The following is a 23873-nucleotide window of genomic DNA, read 5'->3' as shown; positions in this document are numbered from 1 at the left end:
TGTGTATGTCTTTGGGTGCAGTTTTTAGCGAAGCTAGCAGTGTAGTTCTCAAAATATGTCTGCCAGTCTGTTACTCTATCCACCAGTTTGCTCCAACATCTATTGAATGGATTGCCATAAAATATCGTACAGACATCCACAGTTCCCAGGGGAGGAATCTGTTTTGTCATTGCTCCAGCTTTCTTCTAGCTCCAACAGCAGATTGGAATTTGTGACTCAGAGTAAAATATCTGATGTATTAGATGGGTTACCATTTAATTCAGTAGCCTTTGTTGTATTTTGTACTATTTAGCAACTGTTGACTTTTTAGACAAAAAATTAGGAAAGCAATAATTTTAAACCTGCTTTTTACATCATTGTTTTCTTCACATCGCTCTACCTCAACCAACAACAGCAACGGTGACATAATTTCTGCTGACACACTTTCATCCACATTACATATTAAACCTTTAAGATATTCAAACTTTTGTATTTATCAGTAAGATTTTTTTTTTACAATGCTGGTACATTGACAATGGCAAGTACATTTGTCACCTCTTTAAGACACATAACTTACTTGCATGTGGTCATTACGTTTGGCAGTAAATTTACATAGATGTATATATGAGGTCTCCTGCATTCCCAATTTGACTGTTATTAGACTGTTGAACAGCTGGTCATCACCACACATCTGTCCCAAATATAGGGTATATTACAGGCCTACTCAAATATACCTTCCCCTCAAATCTGGCACTGCCTCTAAATTTATTAATGAGCTGCCTGGCTGATGTCAAAACCTGGCTCTCGCAAAATGTTCTATGCCTCAACGAAGGTAAAACAGAGATCTTGCTGCTCAATCCCTCTCGCCTTTCAGCTGTGACACCGGACAGTCCTTCATTGTGTCTTGGCCCTATGGCAACCCACTGTAATTTTCATGTTAAGAATCTGTTTGTGATTTTTGACTCATCTTTTAAATTAGATATTGAGATTAAATCTGTTGTCAAAGTCAGTTTCTTTCAGCTAAGAGCTTTAGCTAAGGTCAAGTCCTTTCCCTATACCCCGCGTCGCTCACTCAGGTCTCTCGGCCAACCGTTTTTAGTTGTTCCTTGATTGAAAATGATGACCCGGGCCGACCGTGCCTTCTCTGTTGCAGCCCATAAACTCTGGAACAAACTTCCCCTTCATATGAGGTTGTCATCCACTTTACCAATGTTCAAAAGCCATTTAAAAACCTATTTATTTTCACTGGCCTATTCGCTTTCACCTCTACTTGGTACTTTTGTGTGATTCGTGTTAGCTTGTCCTGATTTTGATGTTACTCATTTTTATTAATCCAGTCTGTTCGAATGCATGACTGTTTGTCTATGTGCAGCACTTTGGGCAACTTTGTTGTGTTTTAAATGTGCTATACAAATCAATTTTGACTTGACTACTAAACCTACTAGTAGGTTCAGGTTGCTGTTATCAAATGCTCAGACTGGACAAAGTCCACATACTATAAGGTAACATTTATTGTGACCTCTAGTGACTGTAGTAATTATGGCGGGAGCAAAGGAGGAAGTCAGGACACGTAGTATGAAGAGTGACAAAATCCTTGTAGGAAGGAGGTGGGGAGTGGTTGGAGGAATATGGCTCTCAGTGCCCTGTGTGAAAATGATCCAATGTTGATGTTATGTTACAAATGTTAAGTCACATAGCATAAGTTTTATGATGTATGTAGCTTATGAAACAAACGTTCTGTTTTGAACCCAAACCATGAAATTATGCAAAAAACATTTTGTTTTTGCGCCTAAACTAAACCAAACTGTGACCGTGTCACAACATTGACGACATTTCTAATATTGTTAACATGACGATGAAGATCTGGCACACCTATCCAACGGTCAGATACAGTATGTTATTGATAGAGGCCTAATAGGTTTAATAGGCCCCTATACTAGCTGATATATTTGGGAGACATGTGTGATGATAAGCACCTTTTCAGTAGTTTGATAAGGGTCAAACTGGGTGACCTGCACAGCAAGGTTGCAGCAGCAGCCTCTACAAAGTGGCATTTTAGAACACCATAAGATAAATGTAAAGCCTCTGTGTTATCAGTCAACTTCAAACAGCCTATCTGCCACTAATGGAGGCGGTGATTACCAACAAAAAAGCTGATGGTTCTCAAACAGAAGTCTCTGAGGACGGCTGTTGAGACTTATGAGGATATGGAGTCTCTCCGTCTTTCTTGCCTGTGCTATTTCAGAATCAAAGTGCTCATCGTTCATCTATTATTCAATCTGTTTCACTCCACTGTTTCTCTTTCTGTTTTCACATACACCATTTAGCGTCAGCCCACTTGGTGGAGCTATATTTATTTTTGGAGTCTTGATTTTCCTCTGCTTGTATTGAGAGGTCTTTTAACACTCTGTTACAATGTGGACACAATGTTGTGGATGATAACAGACCTCTGCACAGATGACATGTGCTACTGTGTTATGCCTGTGAGTCTTTCCTTTCACATCTAATGATTATTCTCATTATTGATAAGTTTATTTCAGTTTTGGCTTTAAATGATCAGAAAGTAGTATAAAAATCAGCTGTCAGTTTTTCAGAGCCTAAAGTAATGACAAACTGCTTGTATTGTCCCACTAACACCAATGGAATGTATTTATAATGAAAAAAAGTATAAAGCAGTAAATAGTCACATTTAGGCTGTTCATCTTCATATCAGCTATACACTGCTTTATAATAATATACAGTGTAATGATATACAGAACAGGACTTTTAAAACTTATTGATGTTAACATTTGAATAGTGTATAATGCTTTCCAGGTAAGGCCATGCATCTCTCAACTTGGTGACTTTGAAATTTTCAGATAAACTGAAGGATCAAGTATTTTTTTGTATAGGTTTATATAATTCTCATAAATTATAAAGTAAATAAATCACTTTAACATTTTTTTGAATAGACAGAGAAAAGCATTTTGTAAGCTGAAAACTGAGGCATTTTTCTCAGCTATACCAAAAAGTAATTGTCATAATTTAGTCAATTAAAATAAGCAGGAAAAGAATTGCATGTTTCGTAATATAATATAATGCACCAATAGACTGCTAATTAACTTCTCTGCAGTAGGTTATCGAGAGAATATAGCTGATTGTCTTTGATATCTGAGTGCAGCCTGTGACCTCCATGTAGACTGCTACACATTTAGTGAGGATGAGTGTGAGTGAGTGTGTCAGGAGCCATGATAGACAATGTAGAAAGTTTTTTTGTCCTCTTGAAACCAGGCTTTAAGAGGTTTTCAGGATGTTGTTTTTAAATTCATTTTTTCTCTGCACAGGGCCTATGCTTTAATAATGCAGTTTCATTACACAGGCAACTCTGGCAGAAAAAAATAAATATATACCCAACAAAATAAAACATCTAGATTTCAGTTCCTTCTTTTGGCTTAATCTTGAATGAATGGCATCATCAGTGTGTTCTAGCTGAGGTCACCACTTATGCTCATGAAAGAAAAAGGGGAAACAAAGGAAGCTGGATGGACCAAAGCATTAGTTCTATTGAGCATGTTGCTCAGTCATCTTCCTCCTTTGTGAAGAGGTGTGTTTCAGCGCAAAGATACAATGGAACAATACTGAGCCTTTCCTTTCATTCAGGAAAGTATACTCAGCGTTCAGCGCATGTTCTCAGAGTGATCGAACGACATGATTAATGCATCTTCAGGTCTTTGTAAGTTACAGTCAGAGTTTTTCCCTTCCTGAGTCTCCACACAAGCAGCCTGGTCACCTCTGCCCGGCTGTCATCGCCTGGAGTAGATTCCTATTCACACAGCTCTGAAAGGGCATATTTAATGACCTCTCATTATCATTCCTCTCTGAGGAAATAATTTCCAAACCATGTCTGCTTTACTGATTAGGCCTCGAAGGATTCCCCTGATGTTGTTTCCACTTCCTCCTTCCTTCCTTCTAATGCAACCCTGTCCCTCGAGTTCTCATTTGTATAAGTGCTATTCCATGACCCCGCTGTCCCTGAAGCTTTATTCTAGTTGCCTACTCTGTGCCACCACTCTGCCCTGAAACATGTCTTTTTATGTAACATTGATGTTTGTTTATCTCCCCTCTTCTCTCTCTGCAGAATGATACCTGGTCAGAGCTGTACTCCTTTGCTGTTTTCAAAGCAATGAGCCACATGCTGTGCATCGGTTATGGCCGGCAGGCCCCAGAAAGTCTGTCAGATATCTGGCTGACCATGCTGAGTATGATTGTAGGAGCTACTTGTTATGCTGTTTTTATTGGCCACGCAACAGCCCTTATCCAGTCCCTGGACTCCTCCAGACGGCAGTACCAGGAGAAGGTGAGGAAACAACTCTGTCCCATGTTCTCAAAACATTTCTGTTTGTTGTGTGTGTTTTTTTTTTTTTTTAATTTTTTAAACCCTTTAAGATGCTGTGTTCCTCTTTAATTTCCCCTTAAAGGAAAAGTTTGACTTTTGGAAAATGCACTTATTCACTTTCTTGCAAAAAGTTTGCAGAGAACATGAGATATGTTGAAGATGAAGCAGCTGGATAACTTAACTTACCATACAGACTGGAAACAGCTAGGCTGATTCTGTCTAAAGGTAAAAAAAAAAAAACCCTTCATCCACCAGCTCCTCTAAAGCTCTTCAATTTACACGTCCGATTTCCTTTGTTTAATCCGTACAGAAATTGAAAAGTAAAAATAACAAACTATTAATTTTCAGGGGATTTTGTCGTCAGGACAAGTGACCTTCAGTAGGCTACACAGATTGAAATAGTCAGACATAACACCCGCCTATGAAACTGCAATTTATCGTTTTTACACTGCAGTTTTTGTGTAGATTTATCAAACAAAATACAACAGATACAGAAATTAATATCGGCCATATGTGGCAAGCCAAATGAGACATTTTATTGTATCCAATCATTTGTTGTTCACTGAGAAACTGAAAGTATTAACAGTAACATGCACAGTCAGCTAAAATCAACCCCATATCATTGTAGTTTTTTTTTAAAAGTTGCATGGATAAAATATATATTATTAATAAAGACTGATGAAGGTGAGAGGGTCAGAAAACTCTCAAAAATCAAAGTCTAAGAAGTTGATATGTGCAAGTCTCTATGTCCTCATCCAGATCTCCTTATAGTTAATGATAGCCATGTAATTATAGCTTCAGCTCACCCAGTGAGAAATGATTTATTATAATTTCTCAAAGACAATTTTACCGATTTTTAATTTGAGAAAGACCTTCACTGATATCTGGTTGTTACTCAGTACAGATACCTTAATTTTCAGGATGGGAATCAGTGTCAAGGTAGAAATTGTCCGATTGGTTTCACTGTGTGGCTGCACAGCATGAGTTTTGTACTAACTGACCTTGGGTCAGCACAACCAAAGATCTCTTTCAATAATAATAAAAAAAAAAAAAAGAAATTCTCTTGTACGGCTCATTAACAATTGCATCTCTGCTTTTTGTTGATCGTTTTTTTTTTTTTAATTTGCTGAGAATTTATTTAAACCTCATCTATTTGTTCATCAGCAATGCAGGATTTGTATACAATGAATATACATTTTTAAAAGTGAAAAATTGTTTCAATTATCAGTATTGTGGTGCAACAGCACAGTGTATCAAGTAACACCAAAACGCTTTCATGTAGGTTGTGACCTTAACCACACAGTATCAGGTACCATTAAACTACTCATATACTCTATATAGTGTCATGAGCTAGTGTTTGTGGTTGACATCTTTTGAAACAAACATGTGGATCAGAGCAGCACTGATCGGTGCTGCAGCAGTGGCCTGAAGCCGTAGCAGCACAGCCGCTCTGTTTCCAAGCAGAGTCTTGCTGGCTGGGAAGCAGGGGGACTGCTGCTGGCTTTCAGCAGCCAATCAGAGGCTGTGGGTGTGTTCGGCCAGGTAGAGCCACGTTGCCAGGGGCTGGGCGTGTGTGTGTGTGTGTGTGTGTGTGTGTGTGTGTGTGTGTGTGATATGATGTCCCCTTGGGCAGCAGTAGAATTGATGAGGCAGCAGACCTGCGTGTCCTGCCAATGTCATCCTGAAGGTGACGTAAGCAACCATGGCTGCCTCCCTCTATGTCTCTCTCTCTTCCTGATCACTCACTCACTGGGTCTCACTCTGTCTGCACTCTGTATCATCTCTTGTGCATCTTTAACTGTTCCACTTTACATGATTTCCTCCCCTTTTTGCGTCCCTTTCCACCTGTTTTTCTGCCTTATCTCCTTCTTGATCTCTCTCTCTCCTCACCTCCTGATCTAAATTTCTCTCTGTTTTCTTCGCTCTCCCTCTCTCCATCCTCTCTGGTGGTGGTGCCCTTGAAAGGTGCAATGCTACTGCTAACCGCCTGCTACAGGGAGCAAAGCGAGGGGGAGGGGAAACCTGTAGGAGACGGAGTCCTGGTGCACTGCGAGATATCTGAACGTTGTGCATTTTACATCGTTTAAAGGCGTTTTGTCTGACTAGCATTGTGTGGAACTCCCCATAGCACTTTTTTTTCCCCATGTGGGAGGACGCTTGAGTATAAGTCATGTCCAATAAATGGTTTAGAAGACAACGATTCAAATTGAGTGCTGACTGGTGCTCTTATCTTTACCATTTGTCCTGGATGATGGGAGTTAAAAGGAAGTCCAACGTGGTCTATGGGTGAGGAACAGTGTTTTCCACAGTGGGGGGTCACTTTAATGGGCAAGCTGCCCAAGAAAGAGATAGTTCCTCATCCCTCTTTTCCTTTTCCTGTTGCTCAAAAGTTTAATGTTTTTTCTCAGTTTTTGTTTAATTTACGATACAAGCAGTCTGAACACTGGCAATAAACTAAAGTCTCATATATTTAAAAGCTGTGATGAGTTGTATAAGTTTTTCTAATCCTCCAACAGCCTGTATTTTTCTTCAGTCTGAGGATAAACTGAGAAGTAAGAAACATGCTTTGACATCAGAAATGTGTTCATAACGCTGTGTGCTTTATGTGTATTCACTAGTCATTTTCTAATAAGTCCTCACCCGATGCCTTCTGCTGAGGGCAGGAAAGTGCTTTTCCCCAGAACCCTTTTTCTGACCAGTTGTCAGATATTTTTTTTTTTTTTTTTTCCTGCTGCAAAGTTATTTTTTTCCTCTGCTGCTCTGTGAGGATTAGTATTTGAGCTGAAGACGTGTTTATTAAAAAAACTGCACTGAGCAGAAAAGTGCCAGCCACGCCAGTGAGGCTGATGCTGATGCTGCTGGGTGAATTCGCCATGCCTCCAGATAGGACTGTGAGTGACATTTTTATCATTTGGAGAGTGTTAGCAAAACAAGTCTGCCGGCAGTCTGTTACAGTCCCAGTGTGGATCGAGCTTGCATTGTGTGAACGCTTCAGTTTAAGGCCAGCAGTAATGTCAGACTCACAGTTCATGCAGGTTAAATTTAGGGAGAATTTGGCTTGGTGGCTTTGGTGCAGAGACCTCTGAGTTATTTATACATATTAACGGTGCACAGTGACACATAGACTGAGGCAGATAGAGCTACAAAGAAAGAAGCAGTCGAACTTATTCCACCTTTTGCAAATTCTAATTTAATACACCAATGAAAACAAAGGGAATTATAAATTTGGGAATTTATTTCTAGACATGATGACATTTGACTGTGTGGAAAATTGTGTTTTTGTGACTTCTGTACTGGACTAACAGTTAAGGATGCCATATAACTGCATCATCCATACACTTCTGTATTTCTTTTAATCAAGTAAAAGATATCTCAGTGTCAGAAATTCCTAATATCTCTTACTCCGAATTGCAACTCAGAGGCTGATGAGCATGATTTTTTGATTCAGTATAATTATGGTCTAACAATATGATGAGAATGGGCCATGATGATGCTGTGGGCATGTAGTTTTGTGCTTTATTGATATATGTCTGATGTTGAAATATTTTGCACCTGTCTGAGTGCGAGAGGACACATTTTTATAATTCTTGTGAAGTCTTTCCTATTTTGCTAGAATAAGTGTGAACACCTATGCAGGGCCTCTAACAGTCACGTGATGTGGTGCAGTCAGACTGCATGCTTTTTATGTGACAAGGTGACACCATAGATGTATAGCAAGAACTAGATCCCTTGTCAAAGATGATGCTCACTAACTCAAATGTAAACTGAATTACTTAAAAAAAAAAATCGAATCCTGTTAAAAGAGACTGTGTCTGTCCGATGGGTCACACAATGCATTCAATCCATGCTGAGAGGTGGATTCATGTCATGCTTGCTGTTACTTTGACAAACACACCAAACCCTGTTTAAAATTGTTGATATTTTAAAAGTTTCCTTCCTGAATGTTGGAGATAAATACAGCTGTTTAATGACTTTAAGGTCTTTTTAACTAATCTGTTTACTCATGAACTTACAGAGCCTTGATTTCAGCAGTTCTAGCTGCTGACTTTCACTCAGGGATCATTTTCACTGCGAAGTACATTGAGTGAATTAATCACTTAATCACTGTACCCTGAGAGCGTCTGAGAAACTCTCTATAGCCACCTGTTTTTTCATATTGTAAGTTTTACCACACATTTTAAACTGTAAACAATAGCACAGGATCAACGACAGTCTCCACTGTACGGGACTGTTACATTAAATTGTGGTTCACAAAGTTTAGCCAGACTGCTTTGTGCGTTTTCAATCAGGGCCACCAGGTTGTGGAACACTTTGTGTCCCTGCACGTTTATTTGCAACTAATGGAGAGCTCTTCTGAACCGAGAACTAAAAGGATTATTTAAAGGAGTCAATCCGTTCAGTTTGTTCACCTAAAATTTGTTTATTCTTTTGAACAAATTGTTCCCAAAAATCACAACACTATTAGTTACTCAATACAATTTCTCTTTAAGCATTTTTTTTAGTCACTGTGATAAAAAAGTATTTTTTTGACTTTGTAGTTGTAAGCTGTGACGTGTACGGCCTACAGTATTTGCTGCTCTCTGTCTTGCTGTTTGTAGAGACGTGCAACATCAGGTATGGACAGCTGGTCAGTGCATTACCTCGTTTGACAGATATCTTGTTTGATTAAAAGCTAATTATGTTTAGCTCATAGTGTCTAATCAGTTACTCAGCAGATGCTTAAGAAAAAAAAAATCCCTTCCAGTTTGCTGTGAAGTGTGAATAAAATGTATTGAGAAGAATTCAAATGCTTCTCACAGATGTTTTTTGTTACTAACAGCATGAATAAACATGCTGCACAACAGCAGGATCCTGAAATTGTAGCAACAAAATGGCATTCAGACATCGTCCATTTTAAATTTTAAACCTGTGCTTTTCCTACTTTGACATGTCAAAATGTGTAATGTGAAAAAGGCTTGTTTATCTTGTTAATTTGTTTATTTCCTCCTTTTAATTTGATAGTATAAATTTTAGACATGTTCACATAATTAACAGGCTCTGGTTATAGGTGTAAAATCTGCCCTTTCACTGTCAGAACATGAAATAGAAGCTCAATCTACTATTAAATTTACAATTATTACTGATTTTAAGGAAACCATTAAAGCTTTAAAAATACTCCAGACTTATATTTAGTCATTGTTTCATTTTAGAGTTCCCTTTAATTTACATTTGGACTGCATTGTGCCTTTAAGACATGCAACAGAAAGTAGATCACACATATAACTCTACACATACACCTCTTGCATCCATAATCAGCTACTCATGGGTTGTACATTAAATCAGCTCTCCTCTGTTGGAGAAACTAATCTCAGTCAGCAAGACAGAAAGCAGAAGGCAGTCTGAGCTCTCTGTCATGATGTGGCACAGGACAGTATACGGTATTGTTTTCTACCCCTCCTTCTTGTGCCGCTACCACCATCAACAACAGTGATCTGTCAGACTGTTTGTCACTGATCGCTCCAATTAGCCAGACGCAGTCTGACTTTGCACAGATAGTGGCCAAAGAGATCGCTACACTGACGTCTACTACAGCAGCTGTGTCTCTTTAGCGCTGCCAGATCATATTCACAACTATAGTAAAAATTGTGTCTAATGAACAAAAACCTTATCAGCCAGTCTCCTTTGGTCGTCGCTCCCTCTGACTAAATTATAGGATTCCCAGTATTTCCTTAGAAGCTTCATTTCATTTAATGAGACTTTGTACTGTGTGAGACCCCACAGTGTGTTGTTCCTCCCTCAGTACACATTTCTGAATTGAAGACAGACAAGACAAGCTCTGACTTACCACTATCTGATTTTCTTCTCTTTGGTGAATGTGCTTCATAATGTAATGAGGAGATTTAGCAGGGAATGAAGTGATTATACATCCACATGGCCATTCGGGATGAATCTGAATAAGAATTTCCATTGTAGAGAAGTCGTGAGAGGAGAGGGAGAGGAAAGGAAGAAGGACAAGGAGAGGAGAGGAGAGGAGAGGAGAGGAGAGGAGAGGAGAGGAGAGGAGAGGAGAGGAGAAGGGCTGGCGACTATGTTGGGTCAGTAGTTAATGGGTGTTAAAGTTGTAAAAACATAATAAAAGTCACAAACTATCCCTTTAAGTTTCCTCTTAATGACAAATCACAAAATGCGAAGAGTTCCTAAGCAGCAGTTCAGATGAAAGTACGCCAGTGGAGCGTTTGCTGCCGCATTCAGCGTCTTCAAAGTGACACTGAAAATGGATATCATTTTCACTCTTATTTGGGTGTTTGTCAGTCCCCTCTGGGTTCTGTGACGCACTGACCAAACGCTTATTCCCTCTCTTCTGTGACCCTGGACAGATTCCAGGTTGGCCTGGCCATGATCAACACTTCACACTGTCACATGGCACTCAAAGTCAACTCATTAAATGCCACCATCTAATTTCAATCAGGGCTCAGCTGCCTTGTTCATTCACATTTAGCCGAGTCACAGGCAGCTGGACTGAGTTTCACGTCTAAGCACAGCTGCTTAGTCACGGCGTCTCTACCTCTGTGAGGTTTCCGTTCGCTGCCAGACTAACCCCACACCTACACTTTGCTCACAATCAGCACTTCTATTGTATGAGAGTCACACCAACTGCAGTGTTAGCTTTGACGTGGGTTAAAGAATTGTGACACGGGGTCATTTCTGCAGGCTCCTCTCCATCTGTAGATGTCAGGAAGCAGAGTCACTTATGCAGGTGAGACTTTGTGTTGTGTAACTCCATCAGAGAAGCTGTGCAGCAAAGTTTTCCTTATAAGGATGCTGAATAATTCAAATGTTGCATGTTTGGTTTATTTATGTTTATGTTATAGTCCTAACGGCAGCTCTGAGGTTGACAGCATCAGTCAAAAACATGCATTGCTTCTCCAGGGCAGAGTGTCAATCATTTTCTCTGCATTCACTGCAGCACAGTCTGTGGTCACATTATACTTCCCCTCTGCAGAAACAGTATGTGGTGTGACTTTAAAGTGTAACATTGAAACTATATACATTGCAGAAGGCATTAGTTGACATTGTCTGGGCTCTGTACTGCAGCTCAGTGGATTTGAAGTAGAACAGGTACGATGAGACTGAGCTGTCCTACTGTTCCTCATACGATATGCAAACATGATGTAGAGTGTTTGTCAGCTGCTTGTATTATATAACTGTCTATGGATTATACTTTTGGCTTTTTAATCAGAATCCCACTGTTAGCATACCGATCAGTAGGAGTTAGTCTTTACTGTGTTCACGAACATTTAGTAATTAATTCAAAACACAAGTAGCTGAGGATGTCTTCAATTTTTCATTTTTCATTTTTGGCATGAGTCAGGAGATCACCAAAATTATCACAAATGTATTCCACATCACCTTGAGGGTCAATATTTAAAAACCCTACGAAAGCCTTGCAGGCCTTTATAGTCCTTTAATGTTAGGACTATTCCCCAGGATAATAATCATAAAAATGCTGTCAAAATGTGAAATGGCCCTGACTAACAAAGTCAGTCATCTGACCTCAATCCCACTGTGTATGTGCTTCATATGCTGAAGAGCAGACTGAAGGCAAAAATTGACTGAAATGCACTGACGATGGCTCCAGTGCAAACCTGGCTGAGCACCAGGGAGATGCCAAACATCTGCCGATGTCTCTGGGTTATAGGCTGAAGCCAGTCATTCTGCCAGTCACATTTGCAGCTCAGTATGAGATACGAAGACCATATTTAGATGTATGAGAACGTATTTGTTTGTATCTCCTGAACTTGAGGGTCTGTCGATAAAACAATACAGCAGATCTTACATAGTTTCAGCGTCAGCACTAAAATCCCTAAGTACTAGTTAAGAATAGTTGAATTTATATCCAATGTGCTGCAAAGATCCAAGAATGAAACATAATGCCCAAATCCTTTATAACAGCTCTGTAAATATTGTGATCATTTTAATGTTTTTCTTGCGAATGAGACGCCAGTGAAATGTTGATCACAGGATGAGGTCTGTTTAGTTTGTTGTTTTAAGTTCAAAGATAAAAAAAAAAAAATCATCTGCTAGTAGTGGTGTTGGGAAACTAGGATTTCTTTTCTGCTCAATATTACAAGCTGCTGTACTGACTTTGTGAAATCAGGGAATAAGAAAAGTGAGGCTTTCATTGCTCTGTGCAGCAAGGACTTGAGACAATAATTCTCCTTGTGTACACATGCATCAGTTGTGTACAACCTGAATCTGTGTTTGCCTTTCTTTTGGAAACAAAGCGCCAGGCCGTCTGTTTCTGATTGTCAACAATTTTCTGTTTATGCTGCTCCTGAGGATCCAGAGCTTGTAACAATGTTTGAGCAGGTGGACCTCATTGTTTTGCTTGGAGCCTGTGGCAGGACACACAACTGCTGGTGCAGTGTTGTCTCTAGCAGGAATGAACGAGGGACGTTGCAGTGGTGTGGGGGGTCTTGCTGCTCTGCAGCCATTGTCAGATGTTACTTGATGCCAAGGGATTCTGGCATTTCTTCCCCACACAGTACAGTTTTAGGACTGCTGAGATGGATGTGGTATGGATGATGACTTCCTCCGTCCCTGAAAGCTGTGAGTACACAGCATCTGCCAGCCCGCTGACCTCTCAAATTGTGTTTTGGACAGCTTTACAGGTTCTGGGTTGAGCTGTGGTCTTATGAAGCTTTCCATTTGAGTCAGGTTGAAGTGCACGCAGTCTGACAGTAAAGTGCAAGGAGAAATCTTTTTCTCTCTACAGTTCACTGTCCGTCCTGTTTACCGCCACATCTATCACTCCACACTCTGCAGCCCGGCCACGTAGTTTTTGGTTTTGTCAGTGGTCACTTTGGATGTATTGTGATTAGCATATCTCAACAATCGAAGCTGATTGTTTGTGTTGCTGCCATGTTGAACCCTTTACTCTCTATTGATCCGGCATTGATTAACTTCGGAGAAACAGTGATCAAAGGGCGAATGTATTTATTTCAGCCATACGGCTGTTTGTTGACACTGGAAGAGATGTGAGTGAAATGATTCAGCCTCAGGTCACCATGTTTATATGATCTATTTATGTTTTTTGAATGAACAAGTAAATATTGTCATAAAAACTGGAAAAACATTGATTAGCTATAGAGGTGGCAACATACAAAAATATCCAAAAGGCTTTCCATACATATGCTGTGTGTAAACTGCAGTTTCTACTGTATATACAGATAGACTATGTAAAGATGTGGACACATGATTTGGTCCCTTGCGCTTTAAAACCTGTGTAACACCTGAATTATAAACAGTTACTTGTTTAACGTTGTGGGTGACATTGTTCATTCATTACTTTTTACGTGCGGTTTATCTACTTTGTGCTGTGCTTTGTCCTGGTTTCTTAAAAAAATTAAGGTGGTTATACTCTATGTTTTTGTTATTACCAAAAACCCACGAAATGACCAAAACTAACAGTTTTTAAAGTATTAGTTTGTCTCTCAATAAAGCTAGTTCCTTCCTTGAAGATGTACAGCCTATAGTTATCTTGAATTACCACCTCGTGGTTGTCTGCCTCTGCCAACCAGTCAGGTGGCAGTTTACATCCATGTCTGTCCAGACTGATATAATGTATGCCGTGAAGACTGAAAAACTGTCCACTCTATTAGTGTGTAAATGTATTTCAAAAAACACAAAAACAGAGTCATATTCCTTGTAACTTGGAGCCATGACAGGAGGCAATGCTTCAAATATTGATGTTAAGAATTATTCAGTCGCCACAGGTTCAAGGTGGACACCCAAGATTAGTGACGTCAGTTGAGTATCCGACTAAAGGTGAAATGTGGCCACAACCGGACCTTCTGTTCCTGAGTTATGTCGTTGAATAATGGCCAGACTTCATTATGTTGCAGAACAATGTGATATCACGGTGAAGTTGACTTTTCACCTTTGGGACAACATTTTTTTCATTTCATGTTACCCTGTTAGACAGTTGTGGAAAATGTTGACATAAATACCATAATAATTCTTGAGTTATGGCCTCAAACATGTTTTGTGAGGTCACAGTGACCTTTGACCTTTCTTATCAGTTTCTCCTTGAGTCCAAGTGGATGTTTGGGCCCAATTTAAAGAAATTCCTTCAAGACGTTCATGAGATATTTTGTTTATAAGGATGGGAAAGACAACCGAAAATTACCTGAGCACTGCAGTTTTTAGTTATTTACTCAACAATGAGTAACTGTGCATGTTTGTGGTTTTTATCAGTGGCAGATTAATAGGCAGTTTTTGTTCCAGTCAGTGTTTACAACAACAGGACAACAGATGTAGGATCCACTCAAACTAAACGACAATGCTTATGTCCACTGTAATGCGAGAACATGTCAACCATGTGTTTTAGTTTGTGGACAACCATGGCTGTCTGTAACACAAAGGAGAGAACTATACCAGGCGTAATATAAAGATAATATCTCTTAATTGAGTCACTTAATTGATTACCTAAATTGCTTTTTTTCTTTTTGTGGCAATACATTTTTTTTAGAGTATCACCAGAATTACCCTTTAACAAACAATATAATTTAATAATGTAACACTGAAAGAGGAATGCAATACATACAAGGCACCTTTCTAAAACATATTTGCAGCTGCCATTCCTGATTAGACTTTTTAATGCAATAAGTGACTGTGGCTCAATTAAAAACATGTTTTTTTCTGTCTGTTTTTAAGAATTACGTGATGCACTGCACTAACAGAGAATCCTTTCTCCATCTCACTCTCTCTTAGTACAAACAAGTGGAGCAGTATATGTCCTTCCACAAGCTGCCTGCTGACTTCCGACAGAAAATCCATGACTATTATGAGCACAGATACCAGGGCAAGATGTTTGATGAGGAGAGCATCCTGGGAGAACTCAGCGAGCCGCTCAGAGAGGTGACACGCAAACACACAATAAGATACATTATTTCAATAAACATGACACTGAAGTTGTACTTGAAGACTATTTGTGTTTAAGACACTTTAAAGTATTTAATGTGACCTGCCTTTCACTGATGTACATATTTTTGTCACATAAGGTTACAGGATGAACTTTTGTACTCACCCTGTCATACTTTTATTCATGCATGCAGAAGGACACACTTTCTTTCTCCATATTTTGCTGTTCTTTTTTGCACCAAACGATGCATCCTCTCTTAGGAAATTGTCAACTTTAACTGTCGCAAACTGGTGGCGTCGATGCCGCTGTTTGCCAACGCCGAGCCAAACTTTGTGACAGCCATGTTGACTAAGCTGCGCTTTGAGGTATTCCAGCCACATGATTACATCATAAGGGAGGGCACTATTGGCAAGAAAATGTACTTCATCCAGCATGGAGTCTGCAGTGTCATCACCAAAGGCACCCTCGCCATGAAACTCTCCGATGGCTCTTATTTTGGAGGTAGGATACAGTTTTTGACTCCTACCTGATTTTTCTGGTGATGCTATTTTTTTTTTACCTTTTTAAAAAGCTGTTTTTTCTCTTTCCCTGTTTCAGAGATCTGTTTATTAACGAGAGGTCGGCGAACAGCCAGCGTGCGAGCAGAGACTTACTGTCGACTCTACTCTCTGTCTGTCGACCACTTCAATGAGGTGCTGGAAGAATATCCCATGATGAGACGAGCCTTCGAGACGGTTGCTATCGACCGTCTAGACCGCATAGGTAAAGAAACAAAAACAAAACAAAATGTCAGATTCACAGCAGATCTGAATTAGGAAGATTAGGTTGGAATGAGGGAAATGTTCCTTCAGTGCACACATAGAATTAGAGCCTGACATATGGGTAGGATCATGCTGTTAAACATGTGAGTAGCTATATAAAAGCAAGTGTCTAGCATCTGCTGCTGGGAGTCTCTGTATTCTACTGTAAATTCTTTGAAATGAGCCCCTTGCAACAAAAGAAAATGTTTCCAGCATATTAATGTTGAAATAGGCAGTAAAATGAGCTGTGCTGTTCCCCTCAGAATGACACAGGACACTGTAACAGTAGATGAGAGTACACGGTGACACGTCCATTTTCCTCAGGGCTTGTTCTGCTAGAGGATGTACCTGGTGTGAAGGACATCACATGCTATCTCTAACTCTTATTGTTCTCTCTTCCTAAATCCTCCTATTTCCATTTATTTAGCCCTCCCGTTGTCCTAGGGTCAAAATGACCTGCAGCTGTGTTCAACCAAGTTCTATTTTATTTTTTAGATTTTTTTTGGGGGGGGGGATCATTGGTGACAAAGAAACCCTCACAGCCTCCTATAAAAATAAAAATAAAAAATATAAAAATAAAATGAAATAAAATAGAATAGAACTTGGTTGAACACAGCTGCGGGTCATTTTGACCCGAGGACAACGGGAAGGTTAGGCTTTGTTCAGCTCTTTGCCCCATGTTCTGTCCTGCCTTTTATCATTTCTCCTTCTTCCTTTTAACTCTGCCTTTAATAATTAGTAAAAATGTTTTCATTTCTATCTGCAGGTAAAAAGAACTCCATCCTGATGCACAAGGTTCAGCATGATCTCAACTCTGGTGTTTTTAACAACCGGGAGAATGAGATGATCCAGGAGATTGTGAAGTACGACCGTGAGATGGTGAAACTGGTGGACCTGCAGCGACCGCGGGCCATGTCTATGACCCCCTCCATTGGCGGCATCTTTGCCCCGCCGGGTCAGCCGCCTACAGGCTCTGCTATTGCCACCCTCCAGCAAGCTGTGGCCATGAGCTTCTGCCCTCAGATGGCAAGTCCTTTAGTGGGTCCAGGGACTCTGCAGTCTCCTCGCATGGTGCGAAGGTTCCAGGTGATGCAGAACATGTCTAGTCCGGCCTCCATGTCTCCTCTTCAGTCTCAACCCCCTCAGACGCTCGGAGGGGCATTCGGAGCTGCAATTTCCAGCCCTCCAGTCCAAAGCCCGCTCGCAGCTTCTGGACGGACTTTCCAGTACATGGCGAGCGTAGGACCCTCTGGGTCCCAGTTGTCCCTAGTACAGCACCATGCACCCAGCCCCACACAGACCCAGCAGAGGCCTGCCTCACACAAGAGCACCCACTCCCTTCATACAGGCAGCCTGAGCCAGGACAGCCGAGCTCTGTCTGCCTCCCAACCTTCACTACCCCAGGAGGGAACACCAAAAGCTGCCTCTGCAGCCCCCAGCCCTCCGCCCTCCACCCGCACCTCCAACACCTCCATCGGCCCCCAGCAGCCCCCTCACCCCAACTTGCCAGGGCCCTCTGGGGTGGGCAGGTCAGCGGGAGCCCAACAGAGGGTGGCCTTTGCCTCCACACCTTCTGGTGGACCTGCTGGAATGGGGGTAGTAGTAGCAGCAGCTGCTGGATCAGTACCTCCAGACTCTGGAGTTCCCAAGAAAGATTCAATTGTCAGCCTTCCAGAGCTAGACTCTGCCAGATCCCGGCTGTCTTCCAACTTGTGACCCTGGTAGAGTTCAGGAAAGAGGCCTTTTTTGTAGGAGAATCTGTTTGGTTTAGATCAGCCCAGCTGATCTGTCAGCCTGCTGAATGACCAATCAGCTACCGCCAGCGCATCCAGTCATTCGACCTGGATGCACTGTGTGCTGGTGTCAGCAGAAGGAAAAGAGCTACACAAAGTCTTGAGACACTTTGGCTAGGAGGAGTCTATACAATTAAACTAGTATAACTTAAGGTCGAACTGGTCTAGTCTACTGTGCCAGCACCTTTAGTCTTAGTATCACCCCTTTCACTCTGCTTCCAAACACCTACTGTATATCGCTGTCTTTACTGTAAAGATATGAAGAAAATTATGATTAATGTAACTATTGCATACTGTGTAGAATCCATGCAATGCAATCTAGCAGGAGCTGGACTTAAAAATGAAAATCAGGGACTTGAGGTCAAATGACAATGACATTTTAAGTGTTCAAAAGTGTTTTGAGTGTAATTTTTCTGTATAAGCTGTTGTAGCAAAAGAACACATTGCTCTTCATTATGTTTGAAATAGTAGTGAAAATAGTTGTTTTAGACCGCTGGTCGATCTTACATCGATGTGTAAATAGTTGATGAAAAAAGTACGGAAGGATAATATATTCATTGTATCTACCCAAACCAAAGTTGAGCTTGAACACCAAGTCTGGTTGTGTCTGTATCAACTAAAAAAAGAAACATAGAAGAAAAACGCCATTTATTTAACTGCCTTGATTCAACGTTAGAAGCCATATATTTGGTTTGTGTGTATGTATATATGTGGGTGTAAGTTTGTGTGCGTGAGTTTGTTAATATGTTTTGGTTCCATTTCCAGAGGATGGACTCACACTCCCTACACTGCTCTGTCAAGCGTGGTTGGTTTGACATGCTGACGGTGGCACTGGCTCACTCTCATGAAACATCTGGGAGGCGGCCAGCTGTTTGGTCAGCGTACTGATTGTAACCCTGAAGGCAAAGGTGGTTAAATAATCTGAGCTTTATGAAAGGAAACATTTGTGAACAACCCATACTGTATACTTGCTTGTTCCTGTCTAGGTTTATTGATTAACACATGCAATATAATTCTGCAATACTCTACCCCGCCTATATATAAATATATATCAATATGAATATCTATACATATGCTGTACAGGAAAGTGAACTTCTTTCTTTTTCCTTTCGTTTTCTTTTTAATGTGAAATCTTAAAGAATCCAGCAGCTATTGTGGCTTCACTTGAGGTATTGTAATCCAGTGACCATGTTTTTACCTTAACCAAAAATGTTAAAGGAAATGAAAGGAAGTGCTGTGACATGTTCGTTAACAAAAACAGACGGGACAAGCGGCTTAAAACTGGTTCAGTCACAGGAGAGGAATCCATGCCTGAGTTCAGCAAGTCAGATCCTCAGAAACGTCAATTTAAAGCCCACTTTAAGATATCAAATTGTAAGACGAAAGGGGGGCAGTGGGCAATATGGGGCACCGATGCCTCACCTGTAAAAAGTATTTGCTTCATATCAAAGTCTCTGTGTGCCCCATATCACCCAAACCTCCCATGAATGTCTCAACATTTAGATCTACAACAACCCCCTAGTTCAAACTACGGGGTTGTGTTGAGGCTTGCATTATATCTCTTCTAAATATTCTGATCCTGTTGAACCTAAAATCCTTCTCTTGCTGAATGTATGCCATATGAGAAGGAAGACAGCTAATCAGATATAAACTGCCATGTAAATAAAGGGAACGACATTTAAAGAGGCTTTTATGATGCAAAGAGGGTTGTGTTGCTGAGTGTCTGTGTGATCTTTTAGGTTTGATGATGCTTCTCTGGGTTGAACGTTGCTGTGTATTTAACCTGTATGCTACAACCCCAATCCCCAGATCTAACATGAGAGGACACATTTTTTGTTTGTTTTTATTTATTGAAGTGGGCATGAACGAGAGCGAGTTGTAACCACTTTAAACTCCTCGGTCCAAAGCGAGCACTGAGGACATCCAGTTAAGTACCTTGTGTTACACTACGACCTTGTAATCAGAATGAAAATCGATGCTCTATTCTCTTAAAATGGTTGCAGTACTTCTCCTGGACCCATCATCTGGTTAAACTGTGAGGATGAAAAGTTAATCCAATTGGGATAGAAAATAGGCAGCTGATTCATTGTGTTAAACAAACACGGCATCCAACTTTTTTCAGCTCTGAACATCGATCCAGAGCCAAACTGTAAAATCAATGCGATGGACATTTCACTCAGGTTTGCTACCTTTCCAGAGAGATGTATTGATTGCTGCAGCGTGGCTTACCATTGATTTATGTAGACTTGTCTATCCTCCCATAGTCAACTTGTTGATTTAACCATGCTGAAAGATGCCCCTTGAATTCTGATTGGCTGAAAAAAACATGGAGGATCTATAGTGAAGTCAGAACTCTCAGATTGTTATTAGCGGAATTCTCTGCCGTCTGGTTTTGATCACTGATCCTGGGAGTTGTTTAAATCTTGAAACAAGGTGTAGGTGATTGTTTTTATCCAAGGGCTTCATTATATGGCTTGTAAACCCCTTCTCATTTTTACTGTAGAGCAGCCACATGTTCCCTTTCTGTTTGATTAATAACATGCACTAAACCCTGTTCTTTCTCATAACCTGGGGTACAATGCTGTGACCCGCTTCATCAGCAACACAGGAACTTTGGATTTCTTTTTTTTCCTATGGGAAAGGTACATGCCAAAATGCCAATACGATTGTGAATGAAGACCATTTGAGTCAATGGCTGTTGTGTGCTTCAATACTGTTCCAGTGCAATCAGTTGGTCCTCTTCCCTATTCCTTTGTGCTAATACCAGAGTTTGCCCTATTAAGCTGCTATCAGGACTGTGCTGATATTATTTGAATGAGTCCACAGTCAGTGAAAGCAAAATGGAAGGAGCGTTAAAGAGCTAATGTTTCAGGCAATATCAGGCACCGTCTCTTGTTTCATTGCATTCATCTACTAAGATACTGTCCTGTGTAATTCACTTCCACTCAATGGATGGCATCACAGACACTTTGATCAGTACCACTCTGTTTGAACCCTCAGCCATGAGACTGATATAGCCCCGGCCAAGCACATACTCCTGTCAGTTATCCGTTTTGTGTCCGTGTCACCCGTGTGTTCAGTCTGCTGGCTTTGAGCCACCGTCGACATGCTGTGTGTGTGATGTAGCGCTGCATTTGCCTGATGACAGGGGGTTCAAATTGTGATTGTTTAATGGTTGTTCTTCTGGACCTTGCTGTGAAGTGGGATTGAAACCCCCCACACATGTTTGACACTGACTGACAATTATTGAGAATATCTAAGTTTCAAACCTCTCATTCTTGCTGTACCAGATATTAAGGGTACTAGATGCCTTGGTGTTGATATGTTAGCAAATCAGGGTATTATTTTTGTTTGTAAAACTGAGTTTGATTTATCCGTAAATTGTGTTCGGTTGTTGTTTTCAGATTTGTTCTTACAATGTGCCCCATGCACATGGACTGTATATACCTTGTGCCTAGTACATCTAGTTTCCACATAGTCTATTTTTGTGGTATGTATGTGCCTGTAAAAATGCAAATATGTGTTTTTATTTTCAACTTGCAATATATGTAAAAACCATTAGATGAAGACTAGTATTGCTGAATTACAATGACAATGTCAGTATATATAATTTTCCCTGATACGGGAAACACAAAATTGCACATTTTTGTTGGTTTTGAGCCTTCCAACACCATGCGCGCTGTACTCTTTCATGTTCTGTACATATGGTATACACAGAGATGTGGGGCACATTGTTGTGTTTTTACCACAACCTGCTGTAAAAGAAACATTTTCTACAGTGAGAGGGTGAGCTCTGACAGGCTTCTGGTGGATATCGGCAGTCTAGACGTTAGCTTAGATGACCTGCTTGTTGCAAAGAGCCAAAAATGTCAGTAAGTAATAAATAAAACTGTGGAAATGCTTGCACAATATCAATACAGTAACAAAACTAGGCTGTGCACATGCTGGAAAACTGTTCTCAAACTCTACTGTTGCACAGTTCTTACACTCTGATGCTGGTTGCACGCTGATCTAGTGTTTGCCATTAAAGAAAAAAAAAAAGAAGCTCTATCTCCAAGGCTGAATTTGACGCGTGAGCCACAGCAGTCAGTTGACTCCCGGTTGAGTTACCGTGACAGAAAACAGCAGAGTGCATGCTTGTATTTTTCTTATCTAAGCAGAGTTCTGTGTGTGATTCTTAGTGGGACCTTCAAATCTTAGTCGTGTACCAACTACTGTACAATGATTTTATTTAGTCTAACAGTTAAACTTTTGTGTCGTAGCTACTGTAGCCTGCTTAGCTTACCTAAGCCTTCTCTCTGCTTCAGGACTCTGTGTGCTTGAGTTTGTGTGTGCGTGTGTGTGTTCCTGTGCCTTTCCTTCTATAATGTTGGTCCCACTTGAGAATACGATGCCATTGAGGGGTTTGAAACCCACATGAAGCTGAGAGAGATGCCAGCACAAGCTGGAAAGTGTTATATGGTCACGACTACATTTGTAAAAACAAAACAAAAAAAAAAGAAACACTGTAATGCTCCTAGAAATGACTCTAGCACACCCTAGACTTAGTAGCATTCCACAGCCTGCACGAACAGCTCGGTGTGGGCATCCAGACACACTTTACCAGCACCATGTAGACAACAGCACAGATATGACACAGCATGTGTTCTCCCTCTCTGGAGGCCAGTCTGCAACCATCTCAGGCTGTGCTCAGCTTCTGCTCTTAACAAAAAGGTTCAAATATTTTAGAACTCCAGCTCTGTCTAAGTTGATGTCTACAATCCAGGGACAATTCAGCTCCAAGCCTGAGCCGCATCACTACCAAATCAATTTCAAAGGATCATGGGGGATACTTGGGATGCTGGTAACATTTGTCTGTGTCCAGTCCTTGCAGACTGAGATGCACAGTTAAATGGTGAGGGCGTGGGGCTGATTTGAACCTGTGTCCAAAAGGCTGTCTTTTCCACCACCTCTGCTGGCCGAGAACACAGAGCCACACCCTGGTCTCTCTCAATAAGCTGATCTGTCAGTCAGTGGCAATGTTGTTTAAGCGTTCGTAAACAGACGATACATTGTTGTGCAATAAAAAGATGAGCGCATTGGCATACTTATCTCTGTGTGTGGACTTTTATTCATTGCTGTGTCTTTGTAGGTTGGTATGTTATGCTGGCTGCAGTGTGTGTCTGTGTGTGTGAACCTTAACATATACCTCCAGTTACATGAGTAACTTTAAACACACACACACACACACACACACACACACACACACACACACACACACACACACACACACACACACACACACACACACACACACACTCCAACCTTGTTAATCAGCCAGCAACCCCTCCACCCCCATTCTACCCCACATCAGATGAGATCTTTCTCTCTCTCTCTGCAGACAGGAGCTTTGCTGCATCCCTGATGAGATGTCTGAGCTGAGTCTAAGAGCTTTTTGCTTGCGTGTGTGTGCATGTGAACACACACAGAGCTGCACAGCAGTAAGTGAAATTTTTCCGGTACCTAAGAGATAGTTTTGTATTTGTCTGAGAGAGAGAGTAAATGAACCAGTGGCAGGTTTGTGTGTGTGTGTGTGTGTGTGTGTGTGTGTGTGTGTGTGCGTGTGTGTGTGTGTGTGTGTGTGTGTGTGTGTGTGTGTGTGAGAAAGAGAGAGAATGAGTGGGTGGGTTTGTGTGTGTGCGTCAGAGATGAGGGCAGTCCAAGGACACACTCCTCTGGCAGCCTGGGAGCAGCATCTACCCATTCCCTCTGTCTATTTCCTTTCCTTACCATGCACACACGTGCACTCACACACACACACACACACACACACACACACACACACACACACACACACACACACTAAGTGCTGTTTGGGTCCTCAGTGATTATGCATGGGACAATGATATGGAAAGATTAAAATTACATGCAAGGGGAGATTTCGACACAGAGCCCTACACCATTCATGTTGCCTCCTCAGATCTACATGCAGCTGGTACAAATGTGGGTGAGGCAATCCGCAGTGCGTGTCCGTACTTTTACCT

General features: G+C 41.0%; 1 protein-coding gene across 1 annotated transcript in view; it reads left to right on the top strand.

Moving 5' to 3' along the window:
• The window catches only part of LOC138202842 (potassium/sodium hyperpolarization-activated cyclic nucleotide-gated channel 2-like), a 34071-nt gene extending 11131 nt beyond the window's left edge, over positions 1 to 22940 (top strand). Inside the window, exons 4-8 of the mRNA XM_069157142.1 lie at positions 4097 to 4315; positions 15107 to 15253; positions 15518 to 15758; positions 15855 to 16019; positions 16824 to 22940. Coding sequence (XP_069013243.1) covers positions 4097 to 4315; positions 15107 to 15253; positions 15518 to 15758; positions 15855 to 16019; positions 16824 to 17773 — 1722 coding nt within the window. The 3' untranslated portion in view covers positions 17774 to 22940. The remainder of the gene's footprint in view (positions 1 to 4096; positions 4316 to 15106; positions 15254 to 15517; positions 15759 to 15854; positions 16020 to 16823) is intronic.
• Positions 22941 to 23873: the final 933 nt, after the last annotated feature.

Source organism: Embiotoca jacksoni, unplaced genomic scaffold (assembly GCF_022577435.1).
Source record: "Embiotoca jacksoni isolate LCO1_2020_lvr unplaced genomic scaffold, fEmbJac1.0.p SCAF_22, whole genome shotgun sequence".
NCBI classification, from domain to species: domain Eukaryota; kingdom Metazoa; phylum Chordata; class Actinopteri; family Embiotocidae; genus Embiotoca; species Embiotoca jacksoni.
This window is presented reverse-complemented; position numbering and strand designations above follow the sequence as displayed.